This window comes from Dasypus novemcinctus, chromosome 13, assembly GCF_030445035.2.
Source record: "Dasypus novemcinctus isolate mDasNov1 chromosome 13, mDasNov1.1.hap2, whole genome shotgun sequence".
NCBI lineage: Eukaryota > Metazoa > Chordata > Mammalia > Cingulata > Dasypodidae > Dasypus > Dasypus novemcinctus.
Genome location: NC_080685.1, coordinates 85,708,887 through 85,731,730, shown reverse-complemented (window position 1 = coordinate 85,731,730; position 22,844 = coordinate 85,708,887). Strand labels below are relative to the sequence as shown.

General features: G+C 33.3%; 1 protein-coding gene and 1 non-coding gene across 5 annotated transcripts in view; both read right to left on the bottom strand.

Moving 5' to 3' along the window:
* Positions 1-474: 474 nt before the first annotated feature.
* Positions 475-22,844, bottom strand: part of CAMSAP2 (calmodulin regulated spectrin associated protein family member 2) — a 123,712-nt gene continuing 101,342 nt past the window's right edge. For 2 of the 4 annotated variants that reach the window (XM_004478690.4, XM_004478692.4), the window contains 11 exons: positions 20,696-20,789; positions 18,859-18,952; positions 15,183-15,262; positions 14,823-14,892; positions 12,277-14,479; positions 8,672-8,808; positions 7,865-8,085; positions 6,864-6,936; positions 5,928-6,043; positions 4,076-4,194; positions 475-3,439 (listed from right to left, as the gene is read on the bottom strand). In XM_004478690.4, coding sequence (XP_004478747.2) covers positions 3,134-3,439; positions 4,076-4,194; positions 5,928-6,043; positions 6,864-6,936; positions 7,865-8,085; positions 8,672-8,808; positions 12,277-14,479; positions 14,823-14,892; positions 15,183-15,262; positions 18,859-18,952; positions 20,696-20,789 — 3,513 coding nt within the window. In that variant the 3' untranslated portion in view covers positions 475-3,133. Of the gene's footprint in view, positions 3,440-4,075; positions 4,195-5,927; positions 6,044-6,863; positions 6,964-7,864; positions 8,086-8,671; positions 8,809-12,276; positions 14,480-14,822; positions 14,893-15,182; positions 15,263-18,858; positions 18,953-20,695; positions 20,790-22,844 lie in introns of all 4 variants that reach the window. The other 2 variants (XM_023584713.2, XM_023584714.2) reach the window with 1 other exon arrangement.
* On the bottom strand, positions 17,975-18,081 carry LOC111760584 (U6 spliceosomal RNA). Its single transcript, XR_002794234.1, has one exon. It is a non-coding gene; the product is annotated as a U6 spliceosomal RNA (small nuclear RNA).

The following is a 22,844-nucleotide window of genomic DNA, read 5'->3' as shown; positions in this document are numbered from 1 at the left end:
TTTGTTTTATTATTAGAAATATTTTTTCTCTTAATTGTGCTAATCTGAACAAAGAGTCGTAGAATCAAAGTGACATGGAACCAAGGTTAAGAACTGGCTTTCCCACTACGGATGCTACTGTAGAGCAGTGGGTTTTGCCAGCCTCAATTTCAAAGGCATAATGTTACTCTGGGACAAGTTAATTATTAACTCATCAAAAGATAATGAATTAGTTAAGATTAATGTAAGAGGAGTATAAACATTTATACACTATATTATATAGATTGAGCTAAGCACAGAAAGTAACAGCTTTTTTAAACATTTCTGTAAGTCAGCATTCAAACAATATCTAATATTAGTAAAACTTGTTTCTTATAAATATGAATATTCAAGTATTAAACATAGACTAAGAGACGGGAAAACTATGATTCTCCCAAGTACAGATAATTTTACAAAAGAAATATGTATTATTTAAGAGACACAGAAAAGGAGTCATTTGGTGCCATGCTTTTATTCAAATGATAGCAGGAAAAACTACACGGTAACAGGAAATAGCAAATATGACAGTATTTTACAGCACAGCATCTTAAAAAAAAACTGTAATAAGCAATGCTCTAGAGTGGACAGGTTAGCACACCATACACTGTACACTGCTCAACAGGGCCCATGAAACAATTAAATTGCTGAATTTGGCTTTAAACAGCCAAATAAAAATTGTAACATTCTAAAGCAAAAATGAAAAACTGAGAAAAAAACTTTCCAAAGCAGTGTCAAATAGCAGAATTTGAGAGTCTGCCTTGGTAATCATGGTGTTTGGCAAATTTAATTGAGTAATTATCATCATGATAATTTGACCTCCGATGATGAATGCACCAGTGTTTCTGGAAGGTTGATGAAAACCCCTAGACTTTGTGAAATGGCATAATTTTTGTTCGTATAATTTAAAAAACATAATTCCAATGAAAGCTGCACCATAATAAATTGGCAGACTTAAAGAACTATATCCATATTTCTTCTGCATTTATAAAGAAAAATCTTATACTGATAGCAATGGACTTCCATGGCAATATTCACATTCTACCTTTAGACATTATAAAATTTGATTCAATTGTTCGACTCATATAAATTTAAGAGTAAATGGTAGTTCTGTTTTAGTTTTAAATAGTTCCTCTATTTCTTGCATTCAATTTTTCTTTTAATGGCCAAGTAATATCACAAAGAAGGTTGCTTTGATAAGGGAAATTTAAGTAACTGAGAAGAACAAATTTAACAATGTAAAATGCTTAATTCTCCATTTGACTATTATTCACCGTATTTTTATAAGATTTGCTTATTAGCTTTTAAAAATCTAAACATGTATTTGGCAATCATTTCCTTCTAAGTATGATAGAAACTATTGTCTTAAAGGTAAAATGTGCAATTCCCCATTTTTAATATTCATATATTATATACACATTATGTATACACTTAAAATATAAGAGTTACATATCCCAATCTCTTACATGCAAACAGGAGATCACAAATAGTTTTGAGCTACACATATATCTTGCACAGGTATTGGAAAAAAATCTGTAAAATTTTTTTTTACAGTTTTAACAAATATACATAAATATAAGAACATAAATTACAGTAAAATATTGACAGCTTTTGAGAAATGTTGATAGCCCAGATGCACTGATGCCTAAAGGCCTTATAATAATAGAAAAGTACAGTTCAGGGACATCTCATTCCTATTCTTTTTTGAAATAAGTAAATACATCATGTGAGCCATTAGTTCTCTCTCTAAACAACTCAATTAGAGAAATGTATATATTTTAGATTCTACTTCCCATGAAAGAAAACAAACTATGCATCTCATTTATGACACAATACCATTGTTTCCCCCTAAGTTTACACAATTGTCACAACACTGAAACATAACAAGGTCACAATCATTCAAGTCTTTTCCTGAGAATGAAGTTTTTCCCCAACTAACCCTCTTGTATATATCACTAAAGGAACAAAGATCATGTAGAAATTTCAAGTGTGTATTTAACCTAACATGTTCCACTTGAAAAGGATTAAAAAGAAGAAAAACTCAATATAAGTAAAATAATGTGAAGCTATCTTAAAATTAAATGTAGCCCTTTGTACATGATCAAAATTCTAAATATAATCTTTGTATCAGTTATATCATTATGTATCAGATTTTATATCATTATATAAATATAATGTAAAGACCTCTTGAGAACTTGTGGCAGGAAATCTAACATTGTTAGATTGAAAGACTACTCTCAAAGTGTCATTCACTTCTGCCAGTTATAAAGTGACTTACTTTAAAAAAGAGGGAAAGCTTTTCTTTGTTAAAAGAACAATCTAAGTTACTGTGAGTTGGCCAGAAGTGATGGAAAAACAGCACTGATTTAATCAGCAACTTCTTATAACATGTTCTCGGTTAAAACTTACATGTTTAAATTGAACCTACCAGCAGCTCTTTATACCACCTCTTCTTTAGTAGAGAAAAGTTAATACTTCAGTAAATAATAAATACAGAATTGTAAATACTTGGCAGAATGATTTTTGTAAAAGTTTTAACACCATTAAAACATGAGCTGTAAAAATAAACGCTAGTGTTTCTCTTACAGTAAGAAAGGTGTAAGTTTCCTCTGAAGGTGTGTTTCCTACTCTCATGATCTCTGCATGAAACAAAATAAAAAGGTATCTTAGTTATAATAAACCCCAGGGAGAGAAAAAATAGCAAAATAAACCATTTGAAGACAAGCATGAACATTAAAAGGTTAAAAAACAAGAAGCAACAAATAAAACACATAATTTGTAATCTTAGCCATATTTCAAACCATAAGTCCAACTAGTGTAGATGAAAATTCAGTGCTTCAACATAACTGCCATCAAGCAGGCGAACTTGCTAATAATACATATACGTCTCCACTTGTGAATCGAAACATTTCCTTCATCAGCTGGACTTATCATCTAAACTGAGAATCTTCTGCACTCCAAAATACTGTGGTTTACATTCCAGTTGTTCATGACAATAGAGCTTAAAAGTCCAGATTTAATTAATAAAAGTCTTGTTGGCAATTAGAAATTTTCTATAGGCAGGAAAGATGAAGTGCAAATTTATCACGAATGTTCTGAAGCAAATATCTCCCAACTCCTATGCCTTAGTGGGTAAAAGTTTTTTGGGTGTTACTGGTCTCTTGGTCTGCCATAAATGGCTATGTATGGTAATAGCATCAACACTGGCAGATAAAGTTTTAGCAGGTATGTGGCTAAACTGTTTCCTGTCAGAGTTATACTTGTAAAGTCCCTCAATCATTTTTTTAGTGATAGATTTAGGGCCTATCCCAGTCAGTTTATTGATTTCTTCAGTTTCTGGGCAATAAGTATACAATGACCTGAACTGGCAGCCTGAGTCCCGAAACAAGATTAAGAAGTTGTTGGCATCTGACTTCTCCATTTCCTTTAGAATAAAAAACAAAACAAAACAAATAACAGCAATGAAAATCCTCAAACATTTAGCTGAATGAAGTTTACATAATTGTGTTGCATTTCTTAGTCAAATTTTATGACATTTAATTTAAAATATCAATTTTGAATAGCTAAAATAAGATACATATTATAAAAGCAAATCAAGCTTTAATTAAAAAATATACACAAACATCTTACCATTGAGGTTCTATCAGCTCTGTGTAGATATTATAATCCTGTAGGAACATCTTTTAAAGATGTAAAGAATATGCTCAGTCTTGATCTTAGCCAAACTGTCTTTACCACTAACAGTCAGGCACGAATTATCTCCTTTGCCAATACAGTTTCATTTTAAAAGGAAAGTTATGTTATCTACATTTATGAAACATGAGTGGTTTGGGGCAAGAAATTACATTTTATATTATCATCTAAGTCTTTTCTTAAAATCTACAAGCTTTTAGACTGTAAGTGAAATAACTCAATCACAAAACTAAAATGTATAGTTACAGATCTTTGAAATGCTGTTGAAATTCTAAGAGGTCTACAAGGAGTATTTTCTTTTCAATTGATAGAGAAGACTCCTGCAGTTTTACTATGTCAGATTTAATTTCCATGAAAGCATGCTTACCTCCAATATTCTTTTCTTCTGACCTTCATTTACTTTTCCAGCCAAACAGCAATGAGCTAAAGCATTTTGTATTATGTGTTTATTGGATTTTGCACTGGGTTCTTTATAGAGCTTTGGTCCTATGGTAAAGATTAAATGATAACAAAAATAATATTCCTAAATCAGAAATACTACTATACTTAAATAATGATATTTACTATATTTAAATGACATTAAATAATGATGTAATTATTCCTACACTGATGAAACACTAATAGCCAAATTCTAATTTGAAAGCCTTTGATGGATTGTACTCCAAATCAGAAGTTATTTATCTACACAGGGAAATCTTGAGGATGTTTCTAAGGCCTTCTAAAGTTTGCCTGTGATAGCAATTCTGGAAATCAGCTATCACTACAATTGCTACTGTCCGTTTAATATTTTTTCTCAAGTCTGGTAAGGTTATTGGTGAACTTGAAGAAGAATGGGTCCATGAGTAATTTAAGCTATTAAAATGATAAGAAAAAGCCTTTTTCTCTTCTTCCACACCTAGGTTTTTTTTTTTGTATTTTTTTTTTTGTATGTGTATGTGTGTTTTAAAATCAATGGTATTCTCCTTGGTCAGTGAAAGCAAAGAAGCACTTGTTGCCATTTTCCTGGAATGTTCCTACTTATGAAGAGTAGACCATAGTACAATCTTCCTTCTACTTCATACTTATTAAACTCTATCCTGCAAGGCAAGACCTTTGCCTTACCCCTTAGTACTGTGCTGATAAACTGGATCTTGGGGAGAGAGAGGAGCTGATTTCTACAGTGTAAATACTCCCACCATGGTTGATTTCAAGCTACCACTAATTAATCATCTTGAAAAATTCCTGAAAATTTAACAATCAGTTTGAGAGCCAGTATGAGCAGCTCCAGCACACCACTGCAACTCTGCAAGTCCATTATTTAGAACAGTGCCTGAAAGATATGGGGACCAGAAATGACTGTTAAACTAAAGTAACTAGAAGGAGCTGAGGGAATAAAATGGAAATGTTGTGTGTAATCCCAGGTCTTGAAGGCTGTCAGACTGGAGAAGTATGTGTGGAAAATCTCCAAGTTCTAACCTCTTTAGGCCTCTTTTATTTTTTCCTTAGGCCTATTTTTATAGTGACCCACTTCCACTGGGTCCACTGGGTCAAGACTGGACAGAGGCCATCTCCTTCATCCTCTACTCTTCTCACACATATGTTCTTCCCCTGTGCCTTATCATTTTACCTCTCAACATGTTCACATCTCTTCTCATCTGTTCCCTTGTTTCAATTTTTTTAGTAGCATCTTTACCCATATTCTTTTTGTCAACTTCCTTTTATTTCAAAAATGTCTTACCAGAGGCTAAAAGAGGACCTGTTAGACTTAATACCATGTTAGATCCAAAACATTTTTCTTATCTTTTAAAGCTTCTTAATATTTATTGGAGGTACACAATTCTAGATGACTGAAATCTCAAAGTTAGGGATAGGACTTTGGGGATTCTAATCTTTTTGCAGTACTCAGAACTATGTATTTCAGATAGAACCTCTCTAAAACCTTCTTGAGACCCAAACTACAATGCAAAAATAGCGAGCATTTTAAAGATAGAAGTAGAGGGATGAGGTCTAAGTGGCATCACTAATTTTGTTTAGAAACCTGTTTCAACAATCTGGGATAAATCATACCTTCCTAAATGGAGGTATGTCACTGAAATTGACCTACATGTTAAGTTACCACCTGCATTCATTGTTTCTCATCAGACTCCCATGTGTACATCAAGAGATGAGCTAATGAAATATTCTTTAAAATAGCCTATAACTATTCTCAACTGTCACCCTGAGAATTTACAGACACTAACCTGTATATTCTGTTCCAGAAGCCACTGAAGATGTTGTTGATGCATTTTCCCAGTCTTTTTCTCCATTTCGACTGCCACAACGACTTGGAGATAAGAAGCCTTCTACAGACTCTGATCTAAATAGTACAAAGAATATTTTCTATAATTCAAGAATGAACATTTGGTGGCCAGAAGGGCAGATATGACTATCAAACAAAATCAACCTAAAAGCTTAAAAATAAAAAGATAGTGACAAATTCATTTGTCTTATTCACAGCCATGCATCCAAGTCCCTAGAACAGTGCCTACAGCAAAGTTGGTACTCCAGGAATATTTGGTGATGAGGAATGAATGTATTTCCATATGAAAATGGACAGTTAATGGAGTAGGATGGTCATATAAAGATTAGAACTCAAAGTTGATGACTGCCACTGGAAACGTTTTCTTTCATCTGGGTATTATAGTATAAGATAGTGAAATACTGACTTTTCACTTCTAACCTACACATTAGGGAAAGAGTACAAAAGAGATCTTTCCTAAGTCATAGGCAATGTACTTTAGAATTATTCTACTGGGGGGGATCTCTTTACATTCTGTGGGGAATAAGCTAGAGGCTGGCAATATACAGATTGTATACTTTCCATTTTTATAGGCCAAGAGTTCATCACAATCACATTGGCAATTACTGTTAATGTTTCACAGCTATAAAAAAGTATCTTTTAATATCAATAATTATAAAATATAAAAACATTGAAAGATGAATAAACCATACTAGTGTTCTTCTTTGTATAATTTATTTTAACAGAAACCTTAAACAATCCTAATTAACAAAACGTATAAAAGTCAGTCATTATAAAATATAAAATAAGATAGCTAAATGATTTTTACTTAGAATTGTGTATAACTGCTGGTACCATATTCTTTTCTGTTAAAAATGTATATATATTATGGATTTACCTTGGTGTCCTCTTGCCTGAATGAACACTTTCATTATCGCCTGTGTTCAGTGATGCCAAAGAAAGGCTAGAGACTGAAAAAACACGATAAATTCGTGATCCTGAATAAAAACAAAATTAGAAATTTAAAAGAGCAACAAGCAAAGAGCCTGTTCATTAGATAACACCAGCATATGAAAACTGAGCTTCTGTAGTTTTTCCCTTTTTCTTCACTCTTAATCTAAACACATAATATGCTTGCATGCATATATGCATAATTTATTTAAAAGTAGCAAGAAATCAACTTTAAATAAACAATGAAAAAACAAACTTGTTTTTAGGATTTATTCCAAAAGGAAAGGGCTATTTCAAGACACAATACTGTCATTCAAAAAAAAAAAAGTTGTTAAAAAGGAAATTAAAAAAAAAAATTAAGACAGTATTAACAAAAAGAATAAAATATGTTTGGGAATATCTAATTCAGTCCAGTCCAGTATTGGGTATCAAAATGTTTCATTGACTGGAAAAGGCAGAGTTCTTTTCAATCAATCGATATTGTATAGTGAATTTTAAAAAATGTATACTCTCAACTGTAGAAATTATAAATTTGGAATTCTGACCATCTCTATTTTAATAAAGGAGGAACTCAAACTTTTGATTTTATAACCTTATTACACTGGCATGTTTCTTGTACAATTCATGCACATAAAATGTATCCTTAAATTTACAAGTGTGCAAGGGGTAGTCAGCAATTCAGAAAGATTATATCTGAGGGCAGAGTTCCCTAATGGGTCAGTATCTAAACTGGATTTTTACCATTCACATTTATTCTACTGAATATATGCATGCAAACATAATTCAAAATCATAATCTTCATTTGCTCATTTTTGGTTTTCCAAATAAGGAGCATGCATATTCTAAAATCTGTGCATCCAATTTCGTATATCAAAGCACAATCAAGTTAGTATGACATACCAAGCTGGTGTTTTTTATGAACAGACTCTTCATAATAAGCTGTGTTACCTGGAGGACCTTTTATTGGTGTTTTAGGGGATTCAATATGATCTCTATGAATAGATTTTGGGCGCTGTTTTTTTTGTTTTGCTACTTGAGGACGAGGTTTAATTACTGTGTCCATATCTTCCATTAGTTTCAGTTGTTTTCGCCTCATATATTCTTGCCTAATAAATTCTCTGCGTGCTCTCTCATCTTCTTTCTTCTGACGTTCTTCTTCAGTTTTACGCCTAAGAAATCAAATAGTCAAATTTCTTATTTTGCATACCAAGGACAAAAACAATAGGTATTGGGAGGAGTATGTATTTGATGCGAGAAGGGAGAATTATATTCTAACCTTGAGAAAAGAAAGTGTCACCTAAAATTGAGATAATTTAGGTTATTTTTGAGATAACCTTATGGAGAAAATTTTGGTTATTTATAAAAGAAAATACAAAACCAAATGAAGTTTTTTTGTTTTTGTTTCTTTAGGAGGTACTGGGGATTGAACCCAGGACCTTGTACATGGGAAGCAGGCACTCAACCACTGAGCTACATCTGTTCCGCATGAAGTAATTTAAAAACTAATATTTTTGGAGAACTTTACTTTTAAAAACCTCGAGCTTAGGATAAAAATATATAATCAGGCAATAAAAGTTAACTTCTAAAAAGTACCAAAAATCAACACTAATTTGTCTTTATATAGAGCAAAAGTCTGAAAAAAATCTGTTCATATAAATATCAATGAGATATCATCTCACAACAGATACTCAGCAAATTTTTCTAAATACGCCCTTTAATGCTCAGGTTTAGAACTGGCAGAGTAATTTCCTTTACCTTGTTTCTTCTTTCTTGTGCTCCATTTCTGCTTCCAGCTGTTGTTTCCGAAGCTGAGTCTCTTTTTCCCTTCTTAATCTTTTCTCCAACAAAGCTGCCCGTTTCATTGCCATATCATTTTCTGCTTTTTGATCATCCTAAGAAACAATTTAATTGAAAAAAGATGAAATATTTTAGGTACCAATATACTCATTTTCAACTGTTAGGGAAACTTTTAATGGTTACTTTTATAACTGAAAATCTAAACTATACATTAAAACTTATTCCAACATCACTAAAATCATGAACATGTTTTAGAAATTAAGAAAGAACCTAAAGTGGTAACAGTTCTATCAAGTAATAGAGGATATGTAAACTAATTTTTTTTTTAAAGATTTATTTATTTATTTAATTCCCACCCCCCCCACTCCCCCCCCCCCCCCCCCGTTGTCTGTTCTCTGTGTCTATTTGCTGCATCTTGTTTCTTTGTCCGCTTCTGTTGTTGTCAGCGGCAAGGGAAGTGTAGGCGGTGCCACTCCTGGGCAGGCTGCACTTTCTTTCGCGCTGGGTGGCTCTCCTTACGGGGCGCACTCCTTGTGTGTGGGGCTCCCCTATGCGGCAGGGCACTCCTTGCGCTCATCAGCACTGCGCATGGGCCAGCTCCACACAGGTCAAGGTTGCCCGGGGTTTGAACCCCGGACCTCCCATGTGGTAGATGGATGCCCTAACCACTGGGCCAAGTCCATTTCCCATGTAAACTAATTTAATTCCACTAAATTCCATTCATTCTAAATTCAAAACCTAAGAAATTTAGAAAGATTTCTAAATTCAAAACTTAAGAAATTTAGAAAGAACTATGGAAAGAAAAAAAATCAAAGTTTATTGTTTTTGACACTAATAAATAACAAAATGAGAGACATTTTCTCCCAATTTTAAGGACTGCATTTAAAGTACATGCTCAATAAAGAAAACTCAGGTAAAAGCACCAAAATATTAGCCACCCAAAGTTAAAGCACATAAATGTAAACTACTGCTGAATGATTTCTTTTTAAAGTTGAGGTTCGAACAGTTCTGAACTATTCTGAAGGTTTTTCTCTGAAAAGAAGATAAGCATAATTATGCTTCTCTCCTGAAGTTCTTTCTGTCTGAAAGCTAGTTCATAATCTGCACCACCTGGGCAAGCCTCAGTTTCCACCTTGAATTCTTAGGGACAGAAAGCCCTGGTTCTCACAGGGTTTCCAAAATGCTTCAGTATTCAGGACAATAACAAGCTGTAGAAGTCATGTCATTAATGAGTACTTTTAATGCCTAATTCAACAAATACTTCCTAGGTAACAAATCCCATGGGGAAGAGGTAAAAACAAGGTACTTTGTTTAGGAACCCAGATAAAGTTTAAATCTGAAACAAGAAACTCAGAATACAGCATTCAGCTAAGCAAGTCAAACACTCATATGTCTAACCAATTATATATACCTTGCAATTTGCCAGGCATTTTACTATGCTTTGGAGATAAAAGGTATAGTACCTCTAGGAGCTCACAGACTAAGGGAAAAAGAAAGTAAAGAAATATTTGAACAATTTGGATCATGGGTACTACAGTATAATTAGGTTTAGGATACAAGAGAGACTCAAAGGGGAAGTATTTAACATCACCTGAGGAATTATGGAAGCCTAAGGAAGCTGTGGGAGAGAGGCTGGACATTTTTTGGTTAGTCTAAGAAGTCCCTAAATTCTGTGCTAAGGGGTTAAACTTTATTCAACAAGATCTGTAAATGGAAAGAGACTTAAATGGAGCTATGCTCTTGCAACAGTTATCTCTGGTAACAGTATGAAGAAAAGAATGGAATGATTAGAGGTAGGGAGACGAGATGAAAAATTACAACCATAGTCCAAGGGATAAATACTGGGACAGTGAAGGTAAGAGTAGAAATGAAGGTACAGATGTACTGACTGTTTTACACTATAAGTTGGCAATTTTTTTCCTGCTGTCTTCCTTTCTAAGGAACAGAGGTAGCAAGGTTGGTTCTCTCAAATTAGACAGAAACCTTTAATATCTATTAGTGTTATACTGGCATTCTATTAAAAAAAAAAAAGGTTGTTTTATAAGATTATGAGCTAAAACATGACTCACATCCAAATTTCTAAACACTAAAAGGAGCCGTGAGATCAATTTTAAAATAAATTACAAATTTCCAATATTAAATGACCGAAAGTAAAACTAGGAATTTTAATCGCTTTAATATTTTTTGGGTTATTTTCTCCCAGTAGGATTTTTGTGTGCTTCAATTTAAAATCTTAAATTATCAACTGATGCTGTTGTGAGTTGTCTTTCCTATCTATACTTCAAATTGTGGAACTGTAAAGGATCAGAGGTGATCTACTTTAGTCCCCTAATTAAAAAAAGAGGTATGAATAACATATATATGTTTATGATTATTGGAAAATATTCCCTATAGGAAATTTGTAAAATATAGAAAAATAGGAAGATGAAAAACATAGATTACACTCTAGGAGAAAAGATATTATCTCAATTATTAAAAATATATTATCTCCTGATCTTCACCATCAAGAGGTGATGCTGGGAAGTGGATTTGGCTCATCGGACAGAGCATCCGCCTACCACATGGGAGGTCCAGGGTTCAAACCCAGGGCCTCCTGACCCATGTGGTGAGCTGGCCCACGCGCAGTGCTAATGCGCACAAGGAGTGCCATGCCATGCAGGGGCGTCCCCCGCATAGAGGAGCCCCATGCGCAAGGAGTGCACCCTGTAAGGATAGCTGCCCAGCATGAAAAAAGCACAGCCTGCCCAGAAGTGGCGCCACAAACAGAGAGCTGACGCAGTAAGATGACGCAACAAAAAGAGACAGATTCCTGGTGCTGCTGACAAGAATATAAGCAGACACAGAAGAACACACAGTGAATGGACACAGGGCAGACAACTGGGCGGGGGGGGGGGGGGGGAAGGGGAGAGATATAAATAAAAAATAAATCTTTAAAAAAAAAATGAGGTGATGCTAAATATTTGAGTTAGTTAGCTACAGTGCTGTTCATGTTGTATCCAATACCAATATTGAGATTAAGGGTCATGTGCTAGACCTTTATCCAGTCCTTTTAAAGGAGCCATTCCAGTTGTCAGTGACAACTGATCAAACTACATATGCCTCCTAAAATGTTTTACCTTGTAAGATAATGTTTAGTTTTTAAAAAAAATTTGAAAAGACAAAACATGTAAGGAAACAAGATAAAAAAAAAGTCAGCTATATTTACATACAATGCTAAATTATGAGCTTTTGACAAATTGGTAATGGAATCACTCGAGATGTAAATGGCCTTAATTTTTAGAATTTTTGTGAATGTGAGAAAGAGGTACAAGACTTTGACAATAAAAGGATTTATTACAGGTCCAAACCCATTCTGAAAGACTATTCTAGAAATCAGTTTGCTTGGCTGTTACTACAGTCCAACAATGTACCAAGATATATTTTAGAATGGCAGACTTGCAACAAAAAAAATTGTTACCAAAAGAAGCAAATGTATCACTTCAAAAAAGACCACAAGAAAAAACAAAAACACAACCAAAAAACCTTTTCATGAAGATGCCCCAAATTATGCAAATTAATTATACCTTAAAAAAGAATCCACAGCATACTTTCTGGTCATCATCAAATTGTTCTTTATCACTTTCTCCGTCATATTTTTCAACAGATACATCAGCCTTTTCAGGGGGTTTCAAATCTGAGAGGGAAACTTCAATTAGATTAACATTTTTAGGAGCTGTTGGTGGGAAAACAGGTTTAAGAGGTGGTTCTATGTGTTGATTTAGTGGGTCCTCATTTGGTGTTAAACATACAGTTTCTGTAATAGGCTGTGACAGTACTTCTGAAACTGTTGACTCCAAAGGTTTGATCTCCTTTTCTTCTGGATTATGTATGTGCTGTTCCGAAGTGCTTTTGGATTCTAATTCTTCCTTTTTAACTCCCTCCCTAGGTTTGGGGTCCTTTAACTGAGGTTCTCCATCATCTCCAAAACATACAAATGACCTAGTCTGAATAGGAACCTGACTTGGTGAAAATCTCCTCAATCTAGGAAGACTATCCACAGACCGAGGGGGTGTCAATGTTCGATTCAAAGGTGTTATTTTTAATTCATTTGGCCTAGGAGTCCTTTGATTTTTAATAGAAAAAGATGTATTTTTCCTGTTTGAAGATTGTGGAGATGGATGAGTAGGACGAGGGGAGTCAGAGGAGAATGGCGCAATGGGAGATGATAGGCCTGTCTGCCTAGAAGATTTAAAATCTCTAATCTGTTTCTGTGGAGAGGGTTGTGGAGGTGAAATCACCCAAGATTGTTGTTCTCTCATCTGCATTAACATCTCCTGCTGAAGGGACAAGCGTTGCATTTCCTGTTGTAGAAAATGCAAAGATGAATTTAACTTTTCAATGGATTTTGTATATTCTAAAATCTCTCCTTCATTTAAAGTTTCTTCTGAGGGGCTTGCCAGGTTCCACTGCTTCTCAGGATCAACAGGTGTGGTTGGGGACTTGGGCCATTTGGCTTGAGAATTCTCCATGCTTTCTTTTATATCTGCCAAAGACTTGCTCCTCTGTCCATCAGCTTTTTGTGCTTCCTTTTCTTTTGACCGGTCAGTATATACTTTTTCATCTTCTGCACCAGCTGCTTCCTCTCGAAGAGGGGAAATCCCATCCCCTTTCTTTTTTACTACAGTAAGGAATGCCGTCCTTCCCATTTTCTGCCTCTGTTTAGTAAAAGCAGCTTCCATTTTCTTCTTCTGGGCTTCTATAGCACGCCTCTTTTCTTCTAATTTCATCCTAAGATGTACCATTTCAGAAGCCAGCAGCTGGGTAGTGTCCCGTCCTTGCGGAAGTCCTGTTTCTTCTGGAATTTGTGCCCAAGCAACTACATGAGGAATATTAAGTTCAGAGCCCTCTGGTGTAGTTTTTTGAGAGCTGCTTCCACTACTTTTTCCATCAGTATGATTCAGTTTCCTGAATTTCTGTTCAGCAAAACTGGTCATTTTAACTCCAGAACTAGAAGAAGCACTGCTACCTGGTTGAGACTTGGTACTTATAGTACTTGGACAAGGACTTAAAGCTTCTCGAGGGTTGCTGGTTCGCATATCATAATCTTGAAGAAATTTAGATGCATCATCCATATCAGAGTCCAAGCTTACTGTATAATCTCTTAAAGAAGAATCTTCATCCATAGTCTCAGGAATATCTTCTGAAGGGACATGAATTCCAGTGTCTACTTCAGTATTGTCAGTTATGGGACTCAAGGCACCTTTTGTATCAGCTATGATATCAGGACTAGATTGATTTAGCTTTATATTTGAATTTAGGATACTCATTTCCTGGCTATGAAGAAAGAAGCCATTAGCAATTTGGTCTGGCTGAGGTGTATGGGGAGATTTTTCAGTGTCATGAATTATTTGTAATGCTTCTTCAATACTTGGTGTCTCTATCTGATTGCCAAACTCATCGAGAAGCATTCTATTTTGCAAAGCTCCATTTGGAAGCTTGTAATGAATATTCTCATTAGAGTTTAATTCATTTGTATCAAAGGGCAAATAAGATTTGAGGTTGCTGTGAGAGTCTATATTAAGTTCTTCTTCAATGCTTTCTGACTCCTCTTCTCCATTTACTGGCTTGAAGGACAAATTTTTCTTAATATGTTTAGACATATGATTATTGTTCAGACTAAGTCCTTCATTACTAATAGAACGAATAATCCCTCTGTTTGGAGTAGACCTTGGTGCACTATTTTCTTTATCAAAAGAAATATCAAATGAAACTCCATGTACTGATGATCTAAAAAGAAATTTAAAGAGAAAATCCTTAAATCATTCCATTAAAGAAATAATCTTAAAAAATCATTTAATGACAACAATTATTTAAAATATTTCCTTTCTTTCTGCATTTCTAATGATATAGTCCTAAGGCATAGTAGGTTAGGGCTATCTAGCTATCTTTTAAATTTGGCCCCTCTGAGCTCGTAATTTTCTTCCCCCATGTAGTCCTTTTCATATTTAGGCACTAATTTAAAGTTTAGATTTAGCAATTTGGTTAACAACAAATGAGATAGAGAGAGAGAGAAATAATGTAAACATTTCTTGATAAAGTCAATATTCTAAAAATAATGCTCTTTGTTTACCTTTTCTCTTTGGGCCATGTGCCAATGAAGCCATCAACATAAGACATAGATGAAGACCTTCTAATTCCTCCTTCAAGTGCAAAAAAAAAAAAGTCACTGAAATTTTGGAAAAAAATTTAACTTACAGAAATTTAACAGATTTCATATAAATTCAAGAAGTAACTGATAGCACTAAAAAGTAAAAAGATATGAAGGATATTAAGAAAAGCAAGCACTGAAAAACAGAACAACTTATTAGTGTGTATATAACAAACACTTTTCAGGAAAAAAACTGAATATTTTTGTTTACATTTATTTTCAATCATTTCCAAGTTAATCTATTTAAGATAGCATTTCCCTAGACTTTTTCAAATATATTACCTGAGGCTGAAGAATGAGCTTGGGGACGAGACTGTCTACAAGGCAAATGATGCAACTGTGTAAATGTAGCTCCTTCCCCACTGAAATGTAAAATGTAAAATTTTATAATCTTATTTAGTCCTTTAATATAGCTTTTATATAGAGTGGTTGAAGTCACAAACAAGACTATCACCTCTGATTCTCCATCTTAAATAAAATAAAGATGAAGGAACCATAATATATTGTTTGAACCAAAGAATGACTGTGATTTTATGTACCTACATTTTTGGCCAAAGATCTTAAGTACTGTCATATACATCACAATATCCTTATGAGATAATATCTGACATGTTATTTTCATTTTGCAAACAGAAAAACTGAGAAAAAGTTATATGAAGCTCATCAATTTGAAATAGAACTAGAAGAAGCACTGCTACTTGGTTGAGACTTGGTACTTAGAGTACTTGGACAAGGACTTAAAGCTTCTCGAGGGTTGCTGGTTTGCCTATCATAATCTTGAAGAAATTTAGATGCAAATTTGAAGTATCTTGATCTAATCTAAACCTCTGAAAAAATGTAGGTATAATAAATCCTTGTAGAAGATCCTGATAGCCTTCCAAGGGTGTCCCTGCTCACAGACTTGTATTTGTACATCTCCAAGAGTTTCATCGAAGTTAATATAGAGAGCTGCACTTTGAAAATCTCAATGGCTACAAAGATAATGAAGCTTTCAGTTATTTGTTTTTGTTTAATTCCCGGCTATTTCAATTAATGCAGGGAGTTAGACTATTTTGTAAATTATAATGACATTTGGCCTGAACCAAGCAAACCTTTTATTTTTCTCTTTTTAAGTTCTAAGTCTGGCCATCTCCCATTCTGTAGCTACATGATGAAATTAAGGTTCCCCCCTACCCCCCCACACACACCTCATTGGTTGGGAATAAATTGGGGAATATGAAGTAGAGACTTCTGCAGTTCCCTCAAACCATGTTATCTTTTTGGCTAACATAAACTGGTAAGAATAAGTAAACCAAAAAAATTCAAATGTAAATAGTAATGCTACATTCTTACTATTTAATGAAAGTTTAATTAATGAGCTTTTCCAAAAGCAACAATACCTGAAGAACTTGCATAACCTTGCTCTGTCCAAAGTAAATGCTTATCTGGAGAGGCTTAAATTGTACAGAGCTTCTATCTGGGGTGATGGAAAAGCTTTGGTAATGGATGGTGGTGATGGTAATACAACATTGTGAACATAATTAATAGCATTGAATTATATATTTGAATGAAGAGGTAAATTTAGGTTGTATATATGTCACTAGAATAAAAATTTAAAAACAAAACAAAACATAGGACTATAACAGTACAAACAGGTACCCTAATGTAAACCAAGGACTATAGTTAATAGTACAATTATAGTAATATTCTTTCATTATTTGTAACAAATGTACAACACTAATGCAAGGTGTTAATAATAGGGGAGATATATATGAACTCTGCATTTTCTATATGATTTGTTTGTCAATCTAGAACTTTATTTTAAACAAACAAAAAAGCTTTCCCCCCTAAACTGCCCATCACATTTTCCCTCAGTTTTGTTTGTAATCTTGTTAGCACTATCAGATAATACTCATACTCATACTGTTCCCATCTTGTTTCTATTATCCCTCCTTCGAAAACCACAGTCATAGTTTCTACTCTCTCCTAGATTATGATAGGAGGGTAATGCAAAAAAACCAAATTATCAGAAATTTCTTCCCCCAATAATGGTTAAAGTGTTATGAATTACTATCAGTTGCCTCACTTTCACATTTACAGAGAGGATTTGAACTAACACAACTCTTGAATAGGTTGTTATCCAAGTGTGTGGAAATGTCTTTTGCTTTGCCTCTTTTCTTTCTTGTAAGATCATTATTTAGATGCCAATAACATTTGAAGATGTGACTGCATGATTATCAGGAAGAATAGAAATTCTTGAATCCTTCCCTCAAAATTCTTCCCATTGACTGAGGGCCATGGGGGAGAATTACAGAAATAAGAAGGTCATTTGGAGCCTCTAATGATACAAAGACTCTTCAAGGAAAATAATTTAGACATCCATTTGGGATAAAAAGTTTTCCTGCTAGTGAAAATGGGCAAAAGTAGCCACTCAGATGTCTGAGAGACATACAGGACTGCAATGTGAATCCTCCATGGGGCCTAACATTAAGACATTTTCCAGTGTCAGAATTGTGGAAGACTGTCTACTCAGATTTCTAGAAATAACTATGGAACAATCTACTCTTCCAGTAGTAAGCTTCAAAGATTTAAAAGATTAAGCACTGCAAGAATGATGACCTAGAATTCTTAAGTGTTTTCTAAATTTTCAAAGAAAGAAATATCTCTATGTAACCCAGGAAAGCATTGAGGAAATAATAATATGTAGAAAAAAATATCCCAAGGGAAAAATATAGAGAAGCTCCTAGTACAGCAATATTCTAACCTACCCTCTTTGTAGTAAATCTCAAGGACAGTTACCAAACAGAAACTTAGTGGTAAGAAAATTCATACTAGTAAACAGGATAAAGGAAGAAAAATGCTTTCTTAATTTTTAGGAAATGTTTTGGCCACATCAGAAAATTCATACAGGTAAAAAGACCTATAAAGATAAAAGATAATAAGAGTATTATAAAGGTTTTGTCAAGGCTTAGGCTTTCCATTCATTAGCATTTACTTGAGAGAGCAAATTCTTAAATGTGAAGAATGGATGAATGCTTCAGGACAAGTTCATATTTTTATCACAAGCCAAGAATTCATACAGAAAGTACTTTTGAAAATTTTTTTAATGCTTCATGAATTTGCATGTCATTCTTGCACAAGAGCCATGCCAATCTTTTCTGTATCATTTCAATTTTAGTATGTGTGCTGTCCAAGTGAGCACTGAATTTCTTACACCTATAATTTAAAATGCATTTTTAATGGATCTATTTGAATTTCTAAAAATCCACAAAATACATCAATCTTAAACTTAAGAAATAAGATAAATCATGGAGTTCGAAGTCAGAATAAATTTTAGGGTCTAGTAAATACTAATAAATACAGGAACAGCTGCTTGTATAATCTGATGATAAACATTTTTAAACAAACTACTACCCTTATCATATACTTGAGTCAGAAGTCAGGATTATCCTGATATTAAATTACAGGACTTTTATTATGCTTCCAATTCAGTTCCTGATATTAAGAACTAAAGCATTAGATGAAAATACAATATTATAATAAATATTCTGCTTTGACTCTCAAGAGCTATAAAAACCTGCAAACAAACCAGGAAGAGAAAATGCCTCAAAGATTTTTAAAAAAATCATTAAAAAATTATAAACCGCCTGCCAAAAAAGTTTCCCATGAGGCCTAAGACCTATCTATCATTCAAGTAGCTCTCAATTGTAAACAAGGTATGCAGCAAAAGTTTTGGTTTTAGGTTGGTTATTTGGACCTCCAAACATGTTCCCCACTTTTCACTATGGTTCATAAATGTTTATAAAACATTCATCTCAGTATTAATTCCAGTTACATTTAAGACAGGCCTCCATATTAAAACTTATTTAAAGTCCAACTGAAAATTTGAAAACACTCTTATTTAATGTAATAAAATTTTATTTTGGTTTTTAGTGAATAGAATGGAAATAGTGAAAATGAAGTACATTCTGGAATCTACCTTGCAGTGAAGTCTGAACTACATGAGCTATCCAAGACATTTCTTTTGGCAGCATTCAAGACAGGAATTGAAGGCATATCTTTCACAGGTTCAGCTAGAGTAAAAGATGAAATCTCAAAATTACACGGTTAGCATAGTTTTCAACATTATTTCAAGAATTCTGGACCATAAATAAATGTTTAAAGTTAAATCTCCATTTCCCATACTAATTATAAAGAAATCATAGCATATCTAATATTTTCCTCTTAATTACTTTTTAAACAGTCAAATTTTCTTTAAATTCTTCCTAAAGTATTCTGGCTTTGTAAAAAAAATCTACTTAAGACTAATGGAGAAGAAAAACTAATATAAAATGAATACAGGTATTTTAAAAAAAATTTGAGTGTTTCATTTTGCTAAAACTAAAACTTTCAAGAACTTCTATTACTTACTGTCATCTTTACTTCTTTATGTAATAACTGGTATTTTGTAGTCAGCTAAAGAAAGAGTTCTTCCTTTTAAACAGAAAGTACTTCATGGGAGAATAATTAAGCCCACTGCTATAAGTTTACATTTTTTGGTAAATAACTCTGGGGAAGACAAAATTTACTTTTTACCTTTGATATCTAGTACAATAGCTATTGAGTATTTTGAATAGTGGGCTCATAGAGGAAATCATAGAAATCAATGTATGTGAAATTCCTATGTTAATTGTAAAATGTTGTACAAATATTGGGTATGATAATTACTAAAAAACATCAAACTTTACTTAATGATCTTAGGAAAGGACCCAAACTTCTTTATATGTATCCTTTGTTATATAATAACTCAATATTTGGAATCTGCCTTAAGCAGCTTAGAGATATCAGAACAGATTAATTACTTATTATCACATTATTTCACAGAATTTTGCCTGAGATATAGTAGGCTGCCTGAAGTAAGCTCAAACTACTCACTAGAGCAATATGTCTCCCCCTTCGCTAAGTATTATTTCCTCCCTCCTGATGTCTTTGTTTTCTTTCTATTTGATTTTGGGGGGGGAGGTGGTAGGGGGGAGGAGTGAGAGTAAGGATTAGAAGAGTAGCAAAATTTAGAGCAGCTAAATAAGTGGGATGCACAACAATCATATTTTATGTTGGGTGGAATGGTCGTTGGCAACAGAAAAACGTCCCATAAGTTTTGTTGGAAGAACATTCTTTGGTGAGGCTAAACTTATAATTTAGGATTTTTTTCTCCTATAGAAATAACATCTGTTTTATAATGGAAGCCAGTGGAATATTTGTTATGCTATGTGAATTTTTCTTAGAAAAATATTAAGAAATATTTTTGTTCTTTATATCTAGAGATCTTTGTAGTAATTCCTCTATTTCATATTAGTTTTATTCTTATGTTAAGTGCTATCAGTAGGTCCTGATATCGTACACACAAACCTAATAGGGTTAAAAAAGTGTATATGAAACTTTCTACGGCTTAATGGCAAATATAAGTCATAGCTTAAGAACCAAGGCATATTTGAGTAACTCTGTTAAAAATTCAGAATCTGATAGGGAATAAAAGCTAGAATGGGATAAAAGATGCAAAGTGAAGAAAGTAGACAAACCGTTAAAGCTACTGATAAAGAAAAATAAAGTTCTACACAAGGACTGAGATTCAGAGCATTCTTTCCATTTTCTTTTTTCTTCTGTCCTAACCATCTTTATTTTCTTACACAGAAAATTCAGTGTTCTTAATATTAAAATACTCAGAATCCATCAAAACATCTCTCTAAAAGAATACCCAGGTGAGGTTATATAAACTTTACATAAACTTTCCATTTTGTATGTTTATACAAGCATTTAAGATTTTTAAAACTGATTACCTCCTTGCGGGCAAACGACACGAGGTTGTACAAATGATGGCTTCACAACTTCAAACCACCAGAAGAGCTCTGCCATGAACACCAAATAATTACTCTATATAAGAAAGTTAAAATGAAAAGAAAACCTAAATTAGGCAAAACATGACACAAATTAATGATAAATATAATTTTATTCTGCTCTACCTAATAAAATGTAGGTTTAAATCACATTCATTCATTCATCACTGGAGCATTATTAAACATGGGACAGAATATTAGAGCCTGTAGGTAAAAATTTTAACACCCATTCACAACCTCTTTGCTGACGTGCTGTATAGTTCTAGAAGGTTGATCTAATTTATCTGGCATGCATTAACGCCTCTAATGTGTGATAATTTGAGATCATGGATAAGGTATTTTTCTCCCAGAGTAAATATCAACTATTTAAATAGTTATCCAAGCATTTAACACTCTGAAGAGTAGTTATCATTTAAAAAAAATAAGTTCTACTTAGATCTCCAAAAAATAACTAGGTATATTGTTTAAATACATCTATATTCTCAATAATATTAAACTCAGTAGTAATCCAGACTCTAAATAATTTAAACACAAGAAAGTATAGATTATTTTGACTAATTCTGAATAATTTTGAAATGCATAAAATATTTATACTATTTAATATATCTGCTTAATTTTGAATAGTTATTAATAAGGATAAGTCAACAATATAATTTACTTTTTATTAATTTTATTTTAAAATGTAAGCAATTTTTTAAATGACTTAAAAGTAAAAGGAAGGTCTAAGAGGTCCCCAAAAACCTATAATTAAAAATGCATACATCAAAAAAAGCTATGAACATGAAGAATTATTTTAATTTTAGACATCTGGTAAGTTTAAAAAAAAAATATTACTACACAAAATCTGTTTTCACAATTTTTAAAATAATATCATGCCTTTTCCATTTTAGGTATATGGCATTTACAAAATTGTTAACATCAAATTTATTATATTTGATAAGTGAAATCTTATTTCTTATTAAATTTCAGTTTTCAAAATTGTCATTGGAATTAAATGGCTATTTTCCAAAGGCTTGCCCTCCTCCTACATGCTATAATAATTATGAATAATCCTTAAGGCTCTATACAATTTTCCTTGAAGAATTCATCTACTACTTAGGTATGATTCTCATATTTAAGCTCGTGATTTTCAAGTATTTTTCTCTTGTATGGTAGTTCCAGAAAACTATATAGTATGTGTTGGAAATGAGGAAAAGAAAAATCAAGGGTGACTCCTAGGTTTTGTCTAGAGCAACTGATAGTAAATCTTAGAGAAGATGGGTAAAAACAGACTTCCAGAAGTAGTGGAAGGAATCATGAGTTACTAACTTTGATAAGCTCACTGGCCATTTAAGTGGATGTGTCACATAGGTGGTTGAGTTTAAGAGTCTGGAGTGTCTTAGAGAACAGGGCACAGTGGTGAACAAAATCTGGAAGGTTTCCTACTTTACTTTTAGTATTTACTTTTAAATATATATTGCCAGAAGAATCAAACATCTATATACAAATACATACAATTTTAAGCAGTTATTAAAATCTGTGGGTTTTTTTTTCTTTTTAACAATATGAGAAAGCATTCTGAGCTTTGAGTCCCATCCTGACTTGCCTTCCCAGAAATTTTACAACCTTAATTATATTTTTCTCTCCTATATATTTATCCTGCCCTCACAACTGAATCCTTCCTACTAGGCTTTTAAATGTGTACATGTCTCTCTCATTAAAAACAAGACAAAACATTCACTCATAACCCACTATTCTCCAGGTTCTCCCCATCCCTACCTCCATACTGCTTCGCAAACTTCTCCAAAGAGAAAGCCTATACTACTAATATCTATTTCTTCCCTTTTTACTTCCTAATCCACTCCAGCCTGGCCTTTCTCCAAAAGCATCTGCTGAATTCACCAATAACTTATGTAAGGTGCTAAATCAAACATTTTTGTGTCTTCATCAGCAGAATCTCCTACTCCTGACCTCTTCCTTCTTTGAAACACTGCCATTCATTCCCATCAGCTACCAAACAACTTCTGAATTTACTCACTGTACTTATATATTCAATGGTCTATAGAGCATGTGCTCTTAAGATACCTCAAGGATATCGCAAACGCATTAAGTA